The 19,282-nt window shown below is 41.7% G+C and overlaps 1 protein-coding gene and 1 long non-coding RNA gene across 3 annotated transcripts in view; one reads left to right on the top strand and one right to left on the bottom strand.

The window, feature by feature from the left end:
• CDH17 (cadherin 17) overlaps positions 1–19,282 on the top strand; it is an 82,528-nt gene that overhangs the window by 61,627 nt on the left and 1,619 nt on the right. For both annotated transcript variants that reach the window (XM_029923527.1, XM_029923528.1), the window contains 5 exons: positions 6,308–6,552; positions 9,732–9,862; positions 12,430–12,669; positions 17,790–17,906; positions 18,043–18,156. In XM_029923527.1, the coding sequence (XP_029779387.1) occupies positions 6,308–6,552; positions 9,732–9,862; positions 12,430–12,669; positions 17,790–17,906; positions 18,043–18,156 (847 nt within the window). The remainder of the gene's footprint in view (positions 1–6,307; positions 6,553–9,731; positions 9,863–12,429; positions 12,670–17,789; positions 17,907–18,042; positions 18,157–19,282) is intronic.
• Positions 9,644–18,875, bottom strand: LOC115279022. The gene is made up of 3 exons (XR_003903162.1): positions 18,834–18,875; positions 10,087–10,301; positions 9,644–9,828 (listed from the first exon to the last, which is right to left on the bottom strand). It is a non-coding gene; the product is annotated as an uncharacterized LOC115279022 (long non-coding RNA).

Raw genomic sequence — 19,282 nt, 5'->3', positions numbered from 1 at the left:
ACCAGGGGGAGCGGAGGAGGGAGAGAGAGTTGGGGAGAGAGAGGGATGCAAAACTTGAGAGACTATTGAATGCTGAGAATGAACTGAGGGTTGAGGGGGAAGGGGGAGGGGGGAAAAGAGGTGGTGGTGATGGTGGAGGGCACTTAAGGGGAAGAGCACTGGGTGTTGTATGGAAAACAATTTGACAATAAAATATGGAGAAAAAAACAAAAAAAAATAAAGTGAAATCAGATAGTATTTGTTCTTCTGTTACTGGCTTACTTCCCTTAGCTTAATGTCCTCAAGGTTCTTCCATGCTGTAGCACATGACAGGATTTTCTTCTTTTTTGAAAGGGCTGCATCATTTTCCACTATATGCATATACCACATTTTCTTTATCCATTCATTTGTCAGTCAACATTTTGGTTGTGTCCGCCACTTAGCTACTGTGAATGATGCTGCCATGATCTGGGAGTGCAAATTTCCCATTTTCAGTTCTTTTGGGTAAATGTGCAGAAGTGGATTGCTGGGTTATATAGCTCTTCTAGTTTTAGTTTTTTGAGGAACCTCCATGCTATGTTCCATAGCAGTTGTACCATTTTACATTCTCACCAACAGTGCATTACAGCTCCAATTTCTCCACTTCCTCACCAACACTTCTCACTTTCTTTTCTTTTTTAAAGTTTTCTTTTAAACGTTTTGTTTATTTTTGAGAGACAGAGACAGAGAGTGCAATGAGAGAGGGGCAGAGAGAGGGAGATACAGAATTCAAAGCAGGCTCCAGGCTCTGATCTGTCAGCACAGGACCTGATGTGGGGCTTAAACTCACGAACCATGAGATCATGACCTGAGCCGAAGTCAGACCCTTAACTGACTGAGCCACCCAGGCACCCTTTGTTATTTTCTTTTCTTAAATTTTACAATGGCCATTCTAAGAGATGTGGTTTTGATTTGCATTTCCTTGATGATTCCTAATGTTGACCATCTTTCAGTGACACCTGTTGGCTAGCTGTGTATTTTCTTTGGGGAAAAATCTATTTTAAGTCCTTTGGCTGTTTCTAAATCAGGTTATTTTTATTAAAAAAATTTTTTTTGCTATTGAATTGAAGAGGTTTCTTCTTACATGATGCATATAACGTCTCATCAGATATACAGTTTGTAAAGTCTTTTATTCTGTAGGTTGCCTTTTCTTGCTGCTGCTGATTTCCTTTGCTCTGCAGAAGCTTTTCAGTTTGATGTAGTCCCACTGGTGTATTTTTGCTTTTACTGCCTGTGCTTTCGGTGTCATATCTGGAAACTAAGTTTCTTAATCACATTTCTATCACACTGTTTGTCTGAATGGCAAATGTGCTAGCTGTAGACAGAATTCACCCAGGAGCCCAGACCGCCCAAGCGTGGTCAATTTCTCTCACTGAAGCACTTCCGCATACCTTCTTAGTGTCTCACATGGACTCCACGGATGCAGAACTCAGCCCCACTGTATGGATGAGGTTCAGGCTCCCCAGGGATGGCGGAGCTGGGAACTGGACCCCTAACCTCTGGCTCCTCTGACAAAATGGTTTCTGTTGAGGTCCAGTATTGCCACCTACAATCTCTGTGACTTTAACCAACTGCTGTCAGCTCCCCAAGTCTTGGTGTTCTAATCTGTAAAGATAGGTAAAATGGAGATACTTTCTTGTTGAGGATGTTGGAGGATTAAATGAGAAAATACATTTATAGCTCTTAGTATAGCACTCAGCACATAGTAAACTTAATATATGTCCAGCATTATTTTAATTCTGATTAATTCAAACTACGGCAGAAGCCAGGATCCTGCCTGTGGGTCGATGTGTTTCCCCTCTTGCTGAGGGGACCAAACCTGCCTAATCCAAGAGTGCAGTAATATGAACCAGGGACCTGCTGACTCAGCCTCTCCAGCAGAGGGCCTGGAAATCAGTGATTTTAATAAGTGCCCTGCTAAGAGGAGAACCCCTCCTATTTTTTTTCCCTCTTCTCCCCTACTAATATCACACTTCACTTCTGCCGCTACATGTGTGGGTCTTCCACACCAAGCAATTCTTTGACACAAGCCTGAAGTCCTATGATTTAACTAAATTCTGACACGACCTGCTTGGAGATCACGCTGACTCCACAGGTTAAGGGCTCAGTTCCTTAAGACCGCCCCTACTTCAGCAGCCAACTGCAAACCCCAGGCTGTCACCTATACTTTGGAGAGGCTGTAAGTTGGCTATCTGACTCCCTTCCCAAATTCCACCACTTGCTAGAACAGCTCACAGAACTCAGAGAAACACTTATACTTATTAATTTTATCATGGAAATGTTAGAGGATACAGGTGGACAGCCAGATGAAAAGATCCAGGGGGCAAGGTCTGGAAGCGTCCCCAGTGCAGGAGTTCCTGTCCCCACTGCAGTGGGGGTGCCACTCCCTCAGAGCCCTGCATATGTGCACCAGTCTGGAAGCTCTGTGAGCTTGTGGGATTTTCACAGAGGCTTTGTCCTGGAGACAGGACTGATCAGTAACTCAGTCTCAGCTTTCTCTCCCCTTCCTGCGGGGTGGGGCCACAAGTGCTCAGCTGATTATGGCTTGGTCCTGCTGGTGAGCAGCCCGCATCCTGAAGCAATCCAGGAGGCCAAGAATTGCTTCATTAGAACAAAAGTTACTCTTCTCACCCAGGAAATTCCAAAGAGCTTATTAGGTCAGTGTCAGGAGCCAAGGGCAGAGGACAGTATGTATATTTTCTATTATTTCACATGCCAGAGTGATGCTTAGGATTAATTAAGTTTTAGGAATGCTGTCCTACTCAATATTTACTGCCCCCCAGAGCACTGGCCTATCATGTGGTAGAACATGATAGTCTCGGGTATCAGGAGCAGGAAGTCTATTCCTTTAAGTCCTGCCCAGCTTATCAATAACTCCCCTATACCCCCTTTTTAAAATTCAGGGTTTTGTTTTAGCTTTGCAATTTTTAAGGCATCTTTTTGTTTTCCAAGTTTATTTATTTATTTTGAGAAAGAGAGAGAGAATCCCAAGCAGGCTCCACACTGTCAGCCCAGGGCCCTGATGTAGGGCTTGAACTCACGAACCATGAAATCATGACCTGAACCAAAACCAAGAGTGGGACCCTTAACTAACTGAGCCACCCAGGTGTCCCCAGCTTTAATTTTTTTTAATGCAAATTTGCCACTTCTCTATTGTGGCTGGGCTTTTTGAATTCTCGATATGTGGCCTATTTTTAACCAGTTTAAGCATCGTTTAAAAAAATAATGCACACACATTTTTCTCATCACCAATCATTGGTGAAAATGTGAAATATCCCCCGTCTCAACTCCTCTCTTTCAGCACTTTTATCTCTGCCTCAAGGTTGAATCTAAATCACTGAGTTTGACTTTTCATTTTTTTTAACTTTAAAAATGTTTCATTTATTTTTGAGAGAGAGTGTGTGAGCAGGGGAGGGTCAGAGAGAGAGAAAGAGACACAGAATCTGAAGACAGGCTCCAGGCTCTGAGCTAGCTGTCAGCACAGAGTCCGACGCGGGGCTCAAACCCGTGAGTCGCGAGATCGTGACCTGAGTCAAAACCGGATGCTCAATCGACTGAGCCACCCAGGCGCCCCTGAGTTTGACCTTTCGTATAGTTGTGTGAAGAACTGTGGCCTGAACATGGTTTTTCAGCTTATGTGATAAATATGTTTCGTTAGAGGGACTCAAGTCCACCCCAAAAGGCCACAGTGGGTTTCTTGACGTTGCTTTGCAAGCACCTCCCTGTGTTATGAAAGATGACACACAGGGTTTGATAAGGCTTGTCCTTGATTAAGTTCTGCTGATTGTCATTGGCTAATTTCGCATCTTTCCTTTCTAATTGTTTCCCTGGAAGATCTGGGTCAGTGCTTTACCTGGTGTGAAGGTTAAGCACACCGATCAATAGCAGGCTGTTCCTTTCTCATTTGGTCTCCATTCAGTAAGCGAGTACTGAGATCTTCTGGTTGCTGGTCTCCCTGCCGGGTGTGGGCATCCTCACATGGCTGCTTCTGCAGTGATTTTCCTAAAACACAAATCTGACCTTGTCAGTCTTGTGCGTAATGCTTCTCTCTGCTCTTAAAGGATAAAGTTCCAGCTCTTTAGCTTGACACACAGTCTCCTCTGTCTTCTTTTTTCTACTCAGTCTTACACGTTCTGTCTTGATAACACAGGCTACTTCCCATTTGCAAGCATAGTGTCTCATTTTTTTTTTTAATCTCCTGCAATGATGGGATGAAAAATCCAGGAAGGCCATGTAGGACCCATTTGGTGTGAGGATAGGGTGCCCCTACTCTGCCTGAGCACATAGAGAGCTGAGCTCCGTGCCTGAGCTTGGGAGTGGCTGGGCCAGCAAGGAACAAAGTACATCCTTTGTCCACACTGCAGGCTTGCTCTGGGGCTGTTCCATCTGCCAGGCTTTCTTTGTTTGGTGCCCCTGCCTTCATCTCCTGAGATGAAGAGTGGGTCCCTGGGAGTCAAAAACTCCAGCTTGCACCCCACCACCAGGTGAGGAGCTCTATCAGATCACCTGGAGGTGATCAAAAGGTCATTATGGGGCCATGGCCTGCAGTCAGGGGGTGTTTATCTCTGTAAACATCCTCTTTTACATTTTGTCTAGCTTACAAAATTTTATATCGTGGATGTTATATCCTGTCAATTGCTTCTTATATTCTATCTCAAAAGACCTTGAGTCTTCAGACACAATCCTTTCTCTTTCATATGAACAATCTTCCTATCATCCTTTCTATTGGACTAGAAATTGTGTTGTGATGTTGTGTGTGTTTGTGTGTGCATGGAGGAGATGGGTTTCTGGGGAGTGGAAATTCTCCCCAGAATCTTTTTTCCCCTGGGGCTCTCAAGAGCCCAAGAAGGACCAAATGTTTCTCATCTTTATATTTTTTGACTGATAACACAATGGACTACATGCCAAGGAAGAGAGGAGGAGCAAAGATGAATGTAACACAATTCTTCCTCTCAGAGAGCTTATGCTCAATAAGGATCTAAAATAAATAACCAAACAATGAGAATCCTGAGTCAGGTACTGTGAGGTCACAGTGGATGTGGAGCCTGTCCATCTGGGGGTAGTGGGCGGGGCCTAGAGAAGCCGATGTGGAGAGGACAACATGGACATTGAGCCAAATCCTGATGGAGGAGAACTTTTTCAGATGTCAGGGAAGGGCAGGCCAAGCTAATGCCTGTGTCAAATTTTCCATGAGTTTTTCTCTTCCTGAATGGATATTACCATTTCTGCTTACCCACTGAGTTACTGATATAAACCAAAGTTAAAAGACTGACAGCTCACCAAGAGTTTCTGGGTCCCAGAAGCCTGGGAGAGTGAACAAAACCATGAGATTTCCATAATCCAGAGTGTATCTTTTGGGCTTTTCTTTGGTTCTTTTGTTTTTGAAGTCCTGGGTACCACTGAGGCTGTGACTTTCCCTCAAAAAAAATTCACATGTACACAAATATAAATATTTCGATTTTGGTTTCTAAGGCATCACAGATTCCTAGAAGCCTTTTAATCCCAGGTGAGAAGCCCAACTTTAGGGGCTATTCCTCGTCAGCAGGCCTTTAGGGTTAGGATTTCTCCCCCACCCCCAGAATCATGGACTCCATGCCTTGAGAGAGGCCTTAAAAGTCACATAGAACCAGTTACTTAAATGATATGTAAGTCCTTTCTAGGCTAGCCTGCTACATCTTGTGTAGCCCTATCCTTGAAAGCTACCAGGGTTAGTAATTTACTGGTTTTTGAAGCAACTCCTTGTCTTGGGTACCCCGTTACATTCTTCCTCATTTTCCACTCAAATTCATTTCTTGACTCTTGATTCCTGGCTCCATCCAGCATGGTCTGGAACAAGAGAAGATCCTCTATCTTTTGATTTTCTCTGCTAACCTCTCTCACCCTCAATGAGGTTAAGTCCTTTATTTTGGGGTTTGGATCAGAAGGACTCTAGATCATTCTCCATACAATGTGAACATCTCGATGTAAGCCTTTCCCCATCTGTCTTCTGAGAATTTTCTTGATAGAATTAACAAGTTTCTGCTGAATGAGTGGAGTATCCCAGGGTTAAGCAAATTTGAGGAATGCTACATTGATTTCGTCTTTTAGGAGCGTCATAATGCATATAGCATATTAAAAGCTCCGATAAGCCCTCAGCAAAGTGTTATCATTCTGAGAAGTAGGTTTCTGTTGACACCACATTGGGAACTGTTGCCTGTAAGAAAGTTTTTAAAGGACTTTTGGGAATGAATCATTTAAGGGAGCTAATCATCTCCCAAATTAATTTTTCCTCTTTTTTTCCCCTACGCAGCCTCTTGATTTTGAAACAGCACCTGTTCACAACATTGTGTTCCAAGCGGAGAATCCTGAGCCTCTGGTGCCTGGTATATATTATAACACCAGCTCTTCTGCCACGTTCAAGCTCATTGTGACAGATGTGAATGAAGCCCCCCAATTTTCCCAGCGTGTGTACCAAGCAAGAGTTAAGGAAGATGTGGCTATAGGCACTATAGTGGGCAACGTGACTGCCAAGGATCCGGAAAACCTGGGCATAAGGTAGAGGAGAGCAGTGCTGGGCAGGCCCAGCCGGGCTGTGACCATGGCCAATTGGGAAGAAGGCTGGGAGGGGCAGAGAAGCCTGCTTGACTCCAGGGCTCTCTCCTAAGAAAGCAGCCAGTGATCTGAAGCTCTATCCCAGGGCCCATGAACTTGACCTTTGTTCCAACAGTGATCAGTACCCTCTGGGCATCAATCCAGGCTCAGGCAAGTGGGATGCATGCCAGCTTCCATCCCAGCCCACCAACTGCAAATTGTAGCTGAGAGCTGGTGAGGTCAGGAGATGGGATCTAGAAATTGGGGGACCCACAGCCAGTCTCTGTGTTTGTACCAGCCATGGGGCCAGGGTCTGGGAGACAGTTCTAGCTCAGTCCCTAAGGTGGACTGAAGCTCTAGAGAGAGAGAATGAAGCAAAAGGTCAACCAGACAGACTCAGCCACCTGATACAAGGGAATCTTCTGGATATAGAGTGACTATATTCCTTGGATCTCTGGCCAGCAAGGCTGGGGTGACAAGACTTATTTCAGAGCCCACCTCTGGAGAGGCTAGTGCCCAGGCTGAGGCAGTTAGACAAAATGTGTAAACCTTTCCATTCTTAGTCATTTTTTCCCCAGTGCAATAGGACCTACCTACACGGATTTGCCTTGAAAGTGTACAATGATAATTTGCCCAAGATGTACATATGTGTGCATGTGTGTGTGTATTCATATCTGTATCAGTGTCCATAACTTCTTTAAGATTGTATACTTAACAAGCACATAGATAGGACTTGAGCCCAAATCTTTTGCTTCTGCGGGATGACAGATACTTCAGCATGCCTTAAACCACTGCGTGTGGTTATAAATGACAATTCCTTAAATTTCATGAACATTCAAGGGGAGTCTTGCCTCCCAGTGAGCTGTCACTTAGGTACTTGGGGTCACTTCGAAGACCTTTTTGATTGTCTATTAAGGAGTAAAGTTCCCATCTACTATTTCACTCTCTACATCCTTCTGTGGTTCCATAGAAACAAACATAAAGGGCACTGGGGTGGCTCAGTCGGGTAAGCATCCAACTTCAGCTCCGGTCATGATCTCACAGTTCTGTGCTCTGTGCTGACAGCTCGGAGCCTCAAGCCTGCTTTGGATTCTGTGTCTCCTTCTCTCTCCGCTCCTCCCCTGCTTGTGCTGTTTCTCTCTCTCAAAAATAAATATGCATTAAAAAAAGACAAACATAAGAAAGAAAGAATGGGGGGGGTGTACTGTGTGGTTTAACATGGATACTACTGTATACATCAGAGTCACAAATTATGATGGGACACAAAATATTTATATTTTAAAGCCCTTTATTTTTTAACAAATGCTTCTGCCTTCTTCGTGAGAATGTTATAAAGATTACTAGTCAAAGATAAGTGAATAAAAATTTGAGTTTATGTGTAGGGAAAACAAAGTCACTTAAGAAAATCTCTTGGATCAAGGAAAAGATATAACATAAATACTATAAAATTGAGATCAGGAAGATGAGGAGAAGACCAAGAAGGGAGTATCCTGTAAGAAGACAAATGAAAAAAAAGTTTTTTAAGAATAAGGAATAATCTATAGTTCTGATGCTAATAATAGGTCAGTTGAGACTTAAGGACGGCTCCAAAGTTTTGGCCTGAGTTCGTTTTTTTTCTTTTGGCCCCACAAATTTATAATCCGTCAGCACCCACTGGGTCCTAATCCAACCCACCAGCAAACGTTAGAGATTCTTTCTTTGAGATATATCCAGAATACAAATGCTTCTCACCATTTCCACCATGGTCTGGACCACCATCCTCTCTTTGCTGGGTCCGTCCGTGCCCCTGGCACTCCTCCAGCCCACCCTGAGTCCCTGTGACACAATCACAGTGGTCCTTTGAAAAAGTGAATCAGTTCAAAGGACTTCTCTGAAAACCTTCCAAAGAGTTCCCATCCTGTTCAGAATGGCATCCCAAGTACCTAGGATTTCTCCTCCATCAGCTGCACACATGGCCTAGCAGTGCTTGGCATATAGAACTAATAATACCAATATTACAAAAAAATTAATTTGATGGGCTAATACACACTGGCTTTTTAATCATTCTCTTGCTTCGGGACATGTAGGTTGTTCCGGTATTTTTTTATTTTATAAAATATTTTTAATATATGTATGAATATATTTCTTTTTTTAACCTTGATTAAATTGTTTTTTATTTGGGGAAAATGTCCAGAGGTGGTAAGATATGGACAACCTGATGGTTATGTTGTGTTACCTCCCAAAGGGTGACACCAAGTGGTTTTCTTGTGGTTCTCGTCTTGTCCCAGAGTCATCTCTCCCACACCTACCAACGAGTTCCATTGAAAACACAAATATGACTAGATCACCTTCCTGCTTAACGGCATTCTGCGGCTGCCCATTGCTTCCCATGATCTGGCTCTTTCCACCGCCTAGGTTTCATCTTTTGCTGTCCACTGCTTCCCATTTTTATCGCAACACAATCGGAATGTCTGACTCTCCCACACCGCCAGGCTATTCCTTGGCCTCTCTGCATTGGCTCATGCAATCGCTTCTGCTTGAAGCACCCTGTCTTGCTTAGTTAATGTCTCCTGCTTCAGAAAGTCTTCTCTGGGGTACCACAGGGTCCCTCTCATTGTATTTACCACATTTTATTAGAATAATCCATTTCTGTGTCTGTCTCCTCCATTGGCCTAAGAGCCCCATCTGCCCTTTTTCTTTTGGATAATCTCCTCTCTTGTTCTACAGCCCAAAGTTTGCTAAGCACTTAATAGATGTTTGTAGAATGAACAATTCACTGTGTCACCAGCCTGTGACATTCCCTGGCATCTCCACCCCTAGGGGTTCAAGTTTTCTTAGAGGGAGTGGTTGGCTAATCAGTTTTAAAAGATGTTTCCAGGCTGTCTTAATTGGAAACCTTTGATTTCCAGAAAAGTTTAACTTTTGTCCTCCAGAATTTGTGATTATACCTTTTCTAATAAAACGAATTTAACTACTAATCTGTAAGGATGAAGAAATCCTCCTTTTGAAGATAGATGAGATACAAATAAAGCATTAATAATATTCATGAATTATCCTTTAAATAGGTTATGCAAGGGCTAAGCTGATACAGTGGCATAGAAACCCATAGACTATCTCCACACAGAGTAATGTGGGTTTTCTTCTGTTCTTTTCACTTTACAAAGTTATTCTCTGAGAGGCGACCCGAGAGGCTGGCTTAAAATCGACCCCGTCACTGGCACCATCTTCACCGCGGCTCCGCTGGACAGGGAAGCTGAAAGTCTGTATCGGGTGCAAGTGGTGGCAACCGAAGTAGGTGAGGAAAAAAAAAAGGAACAAATTATTAGGTGACACATTAATAGAAATGGGAGGGAAGATGATGTGGGCGGGAAACTTAACTGGGTCAAATTGTCAGACTGTCTCAGAGTGGAGGGATGATAAGGGCACAAAAGTAGAGTGAAGTGCTCACTCCTTCCTGGCTTTGTATGAGGTGAGGCCCACGCGTGGCCCGGAACTGGGCTCTTTCAGGCGGGGACACACCTGCAGGCTGGCGAGGCAGCAAGGGAGCTGCTGTTCACTCTTGTTTCCCGGAGGGGCTCCAGCCTCTGGGCAGGGCTCTGCATCCCGCCGCACTACCTCCCCTTCCTCCAAAGTGCTGTGGGTTGCTCCTGAGAGCAGCACTAAACTGCCCTGCTGATCTAGACCACTCCTTGCTCCTTCAGCCCATGATCACAGTGGTTCAGGTCTGATCCTTTCTAAAACAGAAAATATTTGAAAAAAATTTTGAGAAAGAGAGAGAGAGCACAAGCAGGGAAGGGGCAGAGAGAAGGAGAGACAGAATCCCAAGTAGGCTCAGCGCCATCAGTGCAGAGCCCGATGTGGGGCTCAGACTCACTACCTGTGAGATCGTGATCTGAGTGGAGATCAAGAGTCGGGCGCTTAACCGACTGCACCACCCAGGTGCCCCTGAAACAGAAAACGTTTTATGCGTGTTGTCAACTTGGAAATGTGCCGGAAACAACTGGGGGCTTGTTCAATAAGGGAGGAGGAGTTCATCCCTGGAGATTCTGATTCACTAGGTTTGGCTGGCCCTGGGTATCTCTGTTTTGATGAGATTGGGTGAGCATTTGAAGGAAAAGACGTATATACATGAGCCAGGGATGTTTGAATCATCCTGCATAATCTCTGCATTCCACTGGATCCCGTTGTGGTGATATATATATATATATATATATATATATATATATATGTATATATATATCCCCCACTGATTTTGAATGTAGAGTTCCAGGGAATTTAAAAAAGTAAAATAAACATAAACCTACAGGAAGTGTATGCTTACCAGTGATAAGGCTGGTGTCTAAAACATTAGGTTTCTTTGCATTTAAATGGAATTTTCTAACTTAGAGTAGAAATTCTGTTGATCTTATGCTGGTTGAAGCCTCTAATTAAATAGTAAATATATCTGCCTGGTTTACCAAAAAATGAGATTGAACAAATTGGGACTAAATAAATACAGTTTTAGACAAGAAAAAAAAAAAAAACTTTCAGAAAGTGAGGCCCAGGGTTGGGAAGTAGAGGAAGGGAACATTCCAGTGGATGGGAATCATAAAAACGGCCCCTGCCTGTGAAAAGATTAAGAAAAACAAAAGCACCACAGTCACATTGAGCCAATGAGGGTAGAAATGCAGAAGTGTGTGCCAAACTTGGAACAGTTGTGTGCAAGCAGACGTGCCTTGCTGCGCGGGTGGCGGGGTGTCTCTCCCTTGTCTGTTTCACAGAAGCACATTCCATTAGCACAGTGTATACCTTTAACTCTTGATTTAAAAGCTCCCAATTAATCAGGAAGTTTCTGGCTGAGCCTTTGTGCCGTGCACTGCAACATACCACGGGGATTAACGCTTCACTTCGGATGTGTCCTAGACGCCTCTCACATCTTAGAAGTCCTGCGAATCGAAGTCAGGATCCAATGCCCTGTACCCCTTGTTGGCTCTGAACTGATGCTGATAGATGAAATGACCTCAGAGCTCAGTGTCTTTTCCTCCTTTGGTTAAATGTGGTCGGGGCCGTACCGTAGAAGACAGTTGAAAAGCAAAGCAAGAAGACAGGGCTCACTGGAGTTGAAGCGGGATGGGGCCAGAAACTGTGGAAGCGGTATGTGTGATCGATGTCAGGGAGAATGAGGAGAGCCGGTGTTTACATTGCCCTGTCAGCCTTGTTTCAAGTACTCAGGGTGATAACTTAGTCCTCATACAACACTTTGGGTAGGTACTATTATTGACCGTGTTTTATGGATGAGGAAATCAGGGCACTGAGAGGTAACTTGCCCACAATCACACAGCTACCAACCATTAAAGCTATAGGGTCTAAATCTTTCATCACTACACCATAGAAAATAACGTTGGTGCAGCCCTTTGCTCTTTCGACAAACAACATGTGGGATCCTCACAAAGTCATGTGTTTTACAGCTGAAGAAACGAGGTATAGGAAACCTCACAACCATGCCCGAGTCAGTGCTGAGGAGCGGTTGTGGGCTCGAGTCAGACTTTCTGGGACGGAAGCCTCTCTCCTGCTGTGTGACCTTGAGCAAGTCACACAACTTCTCTCATCCTCAGTCTTGTCATCAGCAAATGCACACCGCAGTTGTTTTGAAGTAATGCATATAAAATATTAGCACATAAGTCCTAGTTATTATTATTATCACTAGGCCTTTTTAACAGAAACGAAACCAGGTCTGATTCTAAAAGCTTGCTATCTTTCTACTACCTCAGTGTACCCAACTGCTTTAATTGTATTTTGTTTTTTCAAGAGGAGGAAATACCTTGTCATGTTCTGAGGAAAATGAGAAAGCTGACACCATGTTTCAATCCCTTACTTCCTTAGGTGGCTACTCCCGGGAGTCCACAGCCAACTTCCACCTGACGCTCTGGGATGTCAATGACAACCCCCCTCGGCTAGCCAAGGACTACACAGGCTTGTTTCTGTGTCATCCCCTCCACCAGGAGGGGACTCTCATTTTTGAGGTCACTGATGACGATCAGCCATCATTGCTGCATCAACACGTTTCGTTTTCCCTCGGCAGTGAAAGCTTCCGACATGACTGGAATGTTTTGAGACTCAACGGTGAGTTGAACAGATCACTAATCGATGAAAAAACTAGGTCTTATTTGCGTTGGCGTGCTTGCAGCGGCGCTTGGCACAGAGTTTTCTCCCATGCTACAGGTAGGAAGCTCAAGCTCTGAAAATTTGTAGAGAGGAGCTCTCCAGGGGGAAGAAAGCTCTGGGCTTTGGGGGGAGGAGAGAGTAACACACAGCACCCCTTCCCCTTAATGTATATGGGTAGTTGGGCAATCTGAACGGCATTTGCAAAATTTCCAGTGGTGGCTGTGGAACAGATTTCATAATGGGTTTTAAAAATAGCTTCATGGAAAAATAATTGTCACACAATAAATGGCACGTATTTAAAGTGTATAATTTTATAGAAATTGATAAATGGAGATCCCACTGAAGCCCTCAGCACCAAAAGGATAAGAACATTTTCACCAACCCCCAAGATTTTTCATGCCCTAGCTCTGGCTGCAATCCCCATTTTCTACCCCACCCTGCCGATCCTCCCATCCCTGGGGAACCACTGATCTGCTTTCTGTCACTCTAGAGGAGTTGGCATTTTCAAGAATTTTACCTAAAGAAAACAATACAGTATGTACTCTTTTTGGCTGCCTATTTTCCCTTAGCGTACTTATTCTGGAATGTATCCATGTTGTTCTGTGTATCGATACTCATTCCTTTAGATTGCGGAGGAGTGTTCCCTTGTATGACGCTCTCAGTTCGTTAGCTGTTCACTTCTCGATTGTCATTTGGTTTGCTTCCAGTTGTTGCTACTGCAAATAAAGATGCTCTGAGCATTGTGAAAAGAAATTTTGTAGGAGCATATGCTTTCGTTTTTCTTGGTTAAACACCTAGAAGTGGAATGGCTGGGTCTGATGGCAGCTGTATGGTTAGAGCTTTAGGAAAATGGCAAATTGCTTTCCAGTGTGTAACATTTTACATCCCCAGCAGTGTATGAAGGTCTAGTTGGTCAACATTCTTCCCAATACTTGCTCTGCTGAGTATGTTTAATTATAGCCATTTTAGCGGGAGTGCAGTAGCATTTCATTGTGGTTTTAATTCATGTTTCCCTAAAGACTAACAGTGTTGAGCATCTTTTCATGTGCTTATTTGGCACCCACATATCCTCACAGGTGGAAGGTCTGATCAAATTTTGTGCCCATTTAAAAAATTTGGCTGTTTGCCTTCTATTGTTGACTTCTAGCATTCTTTTTATAGTCCAGGTGCAAGTTCTCTGTCAGATATATGTTTACAAATATTTTCTCATGGGCTCTGACTTGCATTTTCATTTTGTAACAGTATTTTTTGAAAACCACATTGAAAATGTTTAGTGGCACCTGATTTATTGATTTTTAAAAATTTTATATAATTTGTAACTATTTTGTGTGATATTTGAGAAATTTTTTCCAAACCCATGGTTACTAAAATTTTTTAATTTTCCCCCCAAAGTTGTTAGAAAATGTTTATTTATTTCTGAGAGAGAATGAGAGAGAGAGAGAGAGAACATGGGGAGGGACAGAGAGAGAGACACACACACAGAATCCAAAGCTGTCAGCACAGAGCCCGACGTGAGGCTCAAACTCACCAACTGTGAGATCATGACATGAGCTGAAGTCGACGCTTAGTGGATTGAGCCAAACAGGTGCCCCTGATTTTTCCCCCAAAGGTTTTATAGTTTCAACTTTTACATTTAGCCACATGATTTATTTCAAGTTAATTTTTTTTATGTGGTATGTGGTGAAGGTCAAGTTTCATAGTATTTAATAAGGCCATCTAATTGTTCTGACACTATTTATTGAAAATCTCCTTTTCACATTGAATTGTTTTGGCAGCTTTGTCAAAAACCAAGTGATCACGTATATATGGATCTTTTTCTGGACTTTTCTGTTTCACTGATCTTTTTGCCGACATTTGTATTAATACTGATCTGTTTTGATTACTGTTACTCTATAATAAAACTTGAAATCAAGTAATGTAATTTTTCCAACTGTGTTCTTTTTCAAGATTTTTTCCATCTATTCTAGGCCTTTTGCATTCCACAGACATTTTAGAATTTAACTTGTCTATTTCTACCAAAAAAGTGTATAGAGATTGTGATTTGGTATCGTGTGAATCTATGGCTGAATTTGGGGGATAAATGACATTTTAACAAAACTGAGTCTTGCAAGCCAGGGACATGAAACCTATCTTTGTTTACTTAGGGTTTCTTTAATTTCTCAAAGTGTTTTAATTTTTAGTGTACAGTACTTGAAAAATTTCCTCTAAGCATTTCATATTTTTAAAATTTTACTTAAAAATGTTTTTATTTATTTATTTTGAAAGAGAGAGAGAGAGAGAGAGAGAGAGAGAGAGAGAATCCCAAGCAGACCTCTTGCTGTTGGTACAGAGCCTGATGCAGAGCTCGAGCTCATGAGATCATGATCTGAGTCAGAATCAAGTTGGATGCTTAACTGGTACCCCTAGCATTTCCTATTTTGGATATTATTTTAAATGGTATTTAAAAATTAAATTTTTAAGTAATACCACGATATGGGAATATAACGTGATTTTTGTATATTGATTTTATATCCTATAACACTGCTGACCTCCCTCTTCAGCTCTCTTTCTTTCTTTACAACCCCATAGATTTTCTTTATTTAAGTTCATTTTTGAGAGAAAGAGAGAGAGCGAGAAAGAGTGCACACAGTCAGAGGAGGGGCAGAAAGAGAGAGGAAGACACAGAATCTGAAGCAGGCTCCCAACTCGGAGCTGTCAGCACAGAGCCCTGCATGGGGCTCAAACTCACTAACCATGAGATCATGACCTGAGCTGAAGTCAGATGCTTAACTGACTGAGCCACCCAGGCGCCCCTCCAGAGATTTTCTACAAGGACAATCATGTTGTCCGCAAATAATAACCTTTTAATTTCCTTTTCAAGTCAGATGACTTTTATTTCTTTATTTTGTTTTATTACTGGCTAAAACCATCAGTAGAATGTTGAATGAAAGTAGTGAGAGTAGAAATAAACTGATCTTGGGAGAAAGCATTTAGTCTTGGACCATTAAGTATAAAGTTTGCTGTAGTTTTTTGGTATCAGATTAAGGAGTTTATCTTCTGTTCCTAACTTGCACAGAGTGTTTTGTTTGTTTGTTTTAACTAGGAATGGATGCTAAAATTTTCATGTACCTGTTTTTCATCTAGTGAGATGATCGTATGGTTGATTTTTTTTTGTCTTATTGATTGGTGAATTAAATCAATCAACTTTTGGAATCAACTTCTAGATCTTAAACCAATCTCTTCCTGGTATAATGCTTACTTGGTGGTGAAATATTAGCATTTTTATGTATTGTTGGATTTGATTTACAAAAATTTTAAGGATTTCTTCATCTGTATTCATGAGGGATATTGGTCTGTATTTTTCTTTCGTGGTAATGTCTTTGTCAGGCTTTGATGTCAGAGTAATTCTGCTTCATAGGATTAGTTAAGAAGTATTCTACTCCTTCAAATATCTGGAAGAGTTTGTGTAATATTGTTTTTTATTTCTTAATGTTTGGTAGAATCTACCATGAAGCCATTGTGGACCCAGAGTTGTCTTTATAAAAAGTTTTAAGTAAAAATTCAATTTCTTGGGGCACCTGGGTGGCTTGGGCAGCTGAGCAACCAACTCTTGATTTCAGCTCAGGTCATGATCTCATGGTTCCTGAGATCAAGCCCCACATTGGGTTCAGCACTAATAGCATGGAACCTGCTTGGGATTCTCTCTCTCTTCCTCTCTCTCTGCTCATGCTCTCTCTCCCTCAAAATAAATAAGCTTAGAAAATTCAATTTCATAAATAGATACAGGGCTATTTAAGTTATAGACTTTTTTTCTTGGTTGAACTTATTAGTTTGTATCTTTTAAGTAATTTGTCTATTTCACTTGATTTGTCTAATTTATTGGCACAAAGTTATTTGTCATATTGTTTTATTATTCTCAAAATCTGCAGAATATGTAGTGATATCATCTCCTCATTCTGATATTGGGAAATTGTCTCTTTTTTTCCTAATCAATCTGGCAAGAGGTTATTAATTTTACTGATATTCTCAAAGAACCAGCTTTTGATTTCATAGATTTTTCCCCCTACTTTTTTGTTTCATATTTCAATGCTCAGATTTTTATTATTTCCTTTATTCTTCTTATGTTGTATTTATTTTGTTCTTCTTGTTTTATTTTTATTAAGGTGGAAGCTGAGGCCATTAATTTGGAAAATTTTTCTTTATTAATGTGGGCATTTGGTACAATAAATTTATCTCAGTATCATGTTAGCTGTATTCCACAAAGTTTGATGTGCTGTTTCCATTTTCATTTAGTTCAAAATACTTTCTAATTTCCCTTTAGTTTTCTTCTGAGACCCACTGTTTAGAAGCGTGTTATATAGTTTCCAAATATACAGTGATTTCCCACATCGTTGATTATGGATTTCTAACTTAATTTCTTGGCAACCAGGGAATAATCTACTAGAATACTTTTAAATTTATTGAGACTCTTGTCCCTCAGTACTCTAAAGATGTTTTTTCCGCTGTTCTGGATTGTACTGTTTCTTCTTTGTTCCCTTAAATGTAATATATCCTTTTTCCTCTGGATGCTTTTGAGATTTTCTTTTTCACATATGCACACATGCACACACACACACACACACACACACGGTGATCTTTCTCACTAGTTTAAGCAATTTGATTATTATGTGCTTTAGTGTCACTTTATTTGTTTTTCTTTTTCCTGGGATTTACTAATCTTCTTGGATCTGAGGACTTAGAGTTTTCACCTAATGTGGAAAATCATTTAGCAATTATTTCTTCAAAAATTGTTTCTCTTTCTAATTCAGCGTTTCCTGTAGTCTAATGTTATAGAACATAGCTACAGAACTATGATAGCCAACTGTTTATTCTACAGAGAAATCATGAATTGAGAAATTAAAGCGTACTTTGACATCCTATTTGATGTTACAGAAGGCACATGTTGAGTGGTGATACTTTGGGTAATTTAACTCATCCTTACATTGAATAATTTCCTGGCCAACCTTAGTATACTCTGCAAAGGTTAGCTTTATTCCCATTGATACATGGGTATGAAGTTGTGTTTTTATGTCATTCATTTTTTCTCCCTATTCTGACAGACACTCATGGCAAACTTACTGCCACGGGCAAGAACTTTGAAGAGAGAGTTTACAATGTCCCAATCCGTGTCACTGATGGTGGTAGGCCACCCTTGGAAGGACTGGTCTTTTTACCAGGTAGGTATTTTGCCACAGGCGACTTGGGATAATGTCTGTCACCCTGGGTAGTTTGTGAGAATTCTTGTCTTTGAGATAGGATTTTGCAACTGTTTGCTTGAAAATGTATTTTACCAAATACCATTTTGCTTTTTAGTTACTTTCTGCAGGTGTGTGGAAGGAACGTGTTTTCGGCCCGCAGCTCACCAGTCTGGGATGCCCACTGTGGGCATGGCAGTTGGTATACTCCTGACCACATTTTTGGTTATTGGTGAGTATAATTTCTCAGATTCAAGGATTCCTGTTCTGGGCCTTAGAACCCTCTCAGGGTCTGTCTTTGGGGCTGGCCTGGTGGCTGCTCACTGACATTCTACGGAACAGCCAGCAATATACATTACCAGCAAACCTTCAGACTTTCCTAGTGAGAGCTGCTGCCTTACTACCACCTGTTACCTATCATTGGTTAGTTGGAAAATATAACACAAGAGGCTTTAAAGCATAAGTTGTTATATTTTTGCCTAGTTTCCAAGCTTTTATGATGAAAGAGAAAGAAATGCCGTAGCTCTGACCCTGCTTTGCTCCAGGCACTATGATGTGTGGGATAGGTGGTGAGCAAGACATACACCATCCTACTCTCACAGGGCTCACAGCCTAGTCTACCACTGTTGGAACAGGTGGAATTAGCTTTCCAGTGGAGATGCTTACATACCCACAATGTTGCAGAACTTCCCTTTGAGGACTTTCATGATGATAGATTAATTCTTTATGACCCCAAGAACAAGTCTAGCTTATCATGGGCCTTATTCTGCTTTGGCCCATGGCCAGGCTAGACGGCAGAGTTCCCATTTCTAGCCATCTAATTTTTTTGTGAAAAGCTCAATGCTCAAAGAGGTTCTCTTTCAATTGTTGTCCTCATTATAAGTTAAATATTAGAAATAGATACTTTACCAAGTCATATCCATTTGACTGAAAGGGTTTATACCATTTCACATCCTTTCTCTTTGAAAAGGAAGCCTGGGATTATTCTAAGAATTCTTAATTGTTCTCTTGGCATTTGGTCTTTTCTGCTACTATTCAATCTATCACATTATACTCTGATTCACAGCTCTTAAAGGGGCATCATTTCCTTACCCCATTCCATCTAGATTCCTCGTTACCATGACATGGAAGGGCCTTTGTGACATAGTCACTACGTATCCTAACATGTGCATGGGGATCATCTTTTCACCCTGCTCATGGTCTGTTGCATACCCTTCCATCCTCATTGATCTAGACTTAAGTTTTCACTCACTTTAGCTTCCTTCTACCTTTATGCCTTTTCTTATTCTATCCTCTCTCCCATCTTGAAAGGATTTTTGAGTTTATGCACCAAATAGCAATTTTCTCAGATGACCGTT

Source organism: Suricata suricatta, chromosome 15, assembly GCF_006229205.1.
Source record: "Suricata suricatta isolate VVHF042 chromosome 15, meerkat_22Aug2017_6uvM2_HiC, whole genome shotgun sequence".
Lineage (NCBI taxonomy): Eukaryota > Metazoa > Chordata > Mammalia > Carnivora > Herpestidae > Suricata > Suricata suricatta.
This window is presented reverse-complemented; position numbering and strand designations above follow the sequence as displayed.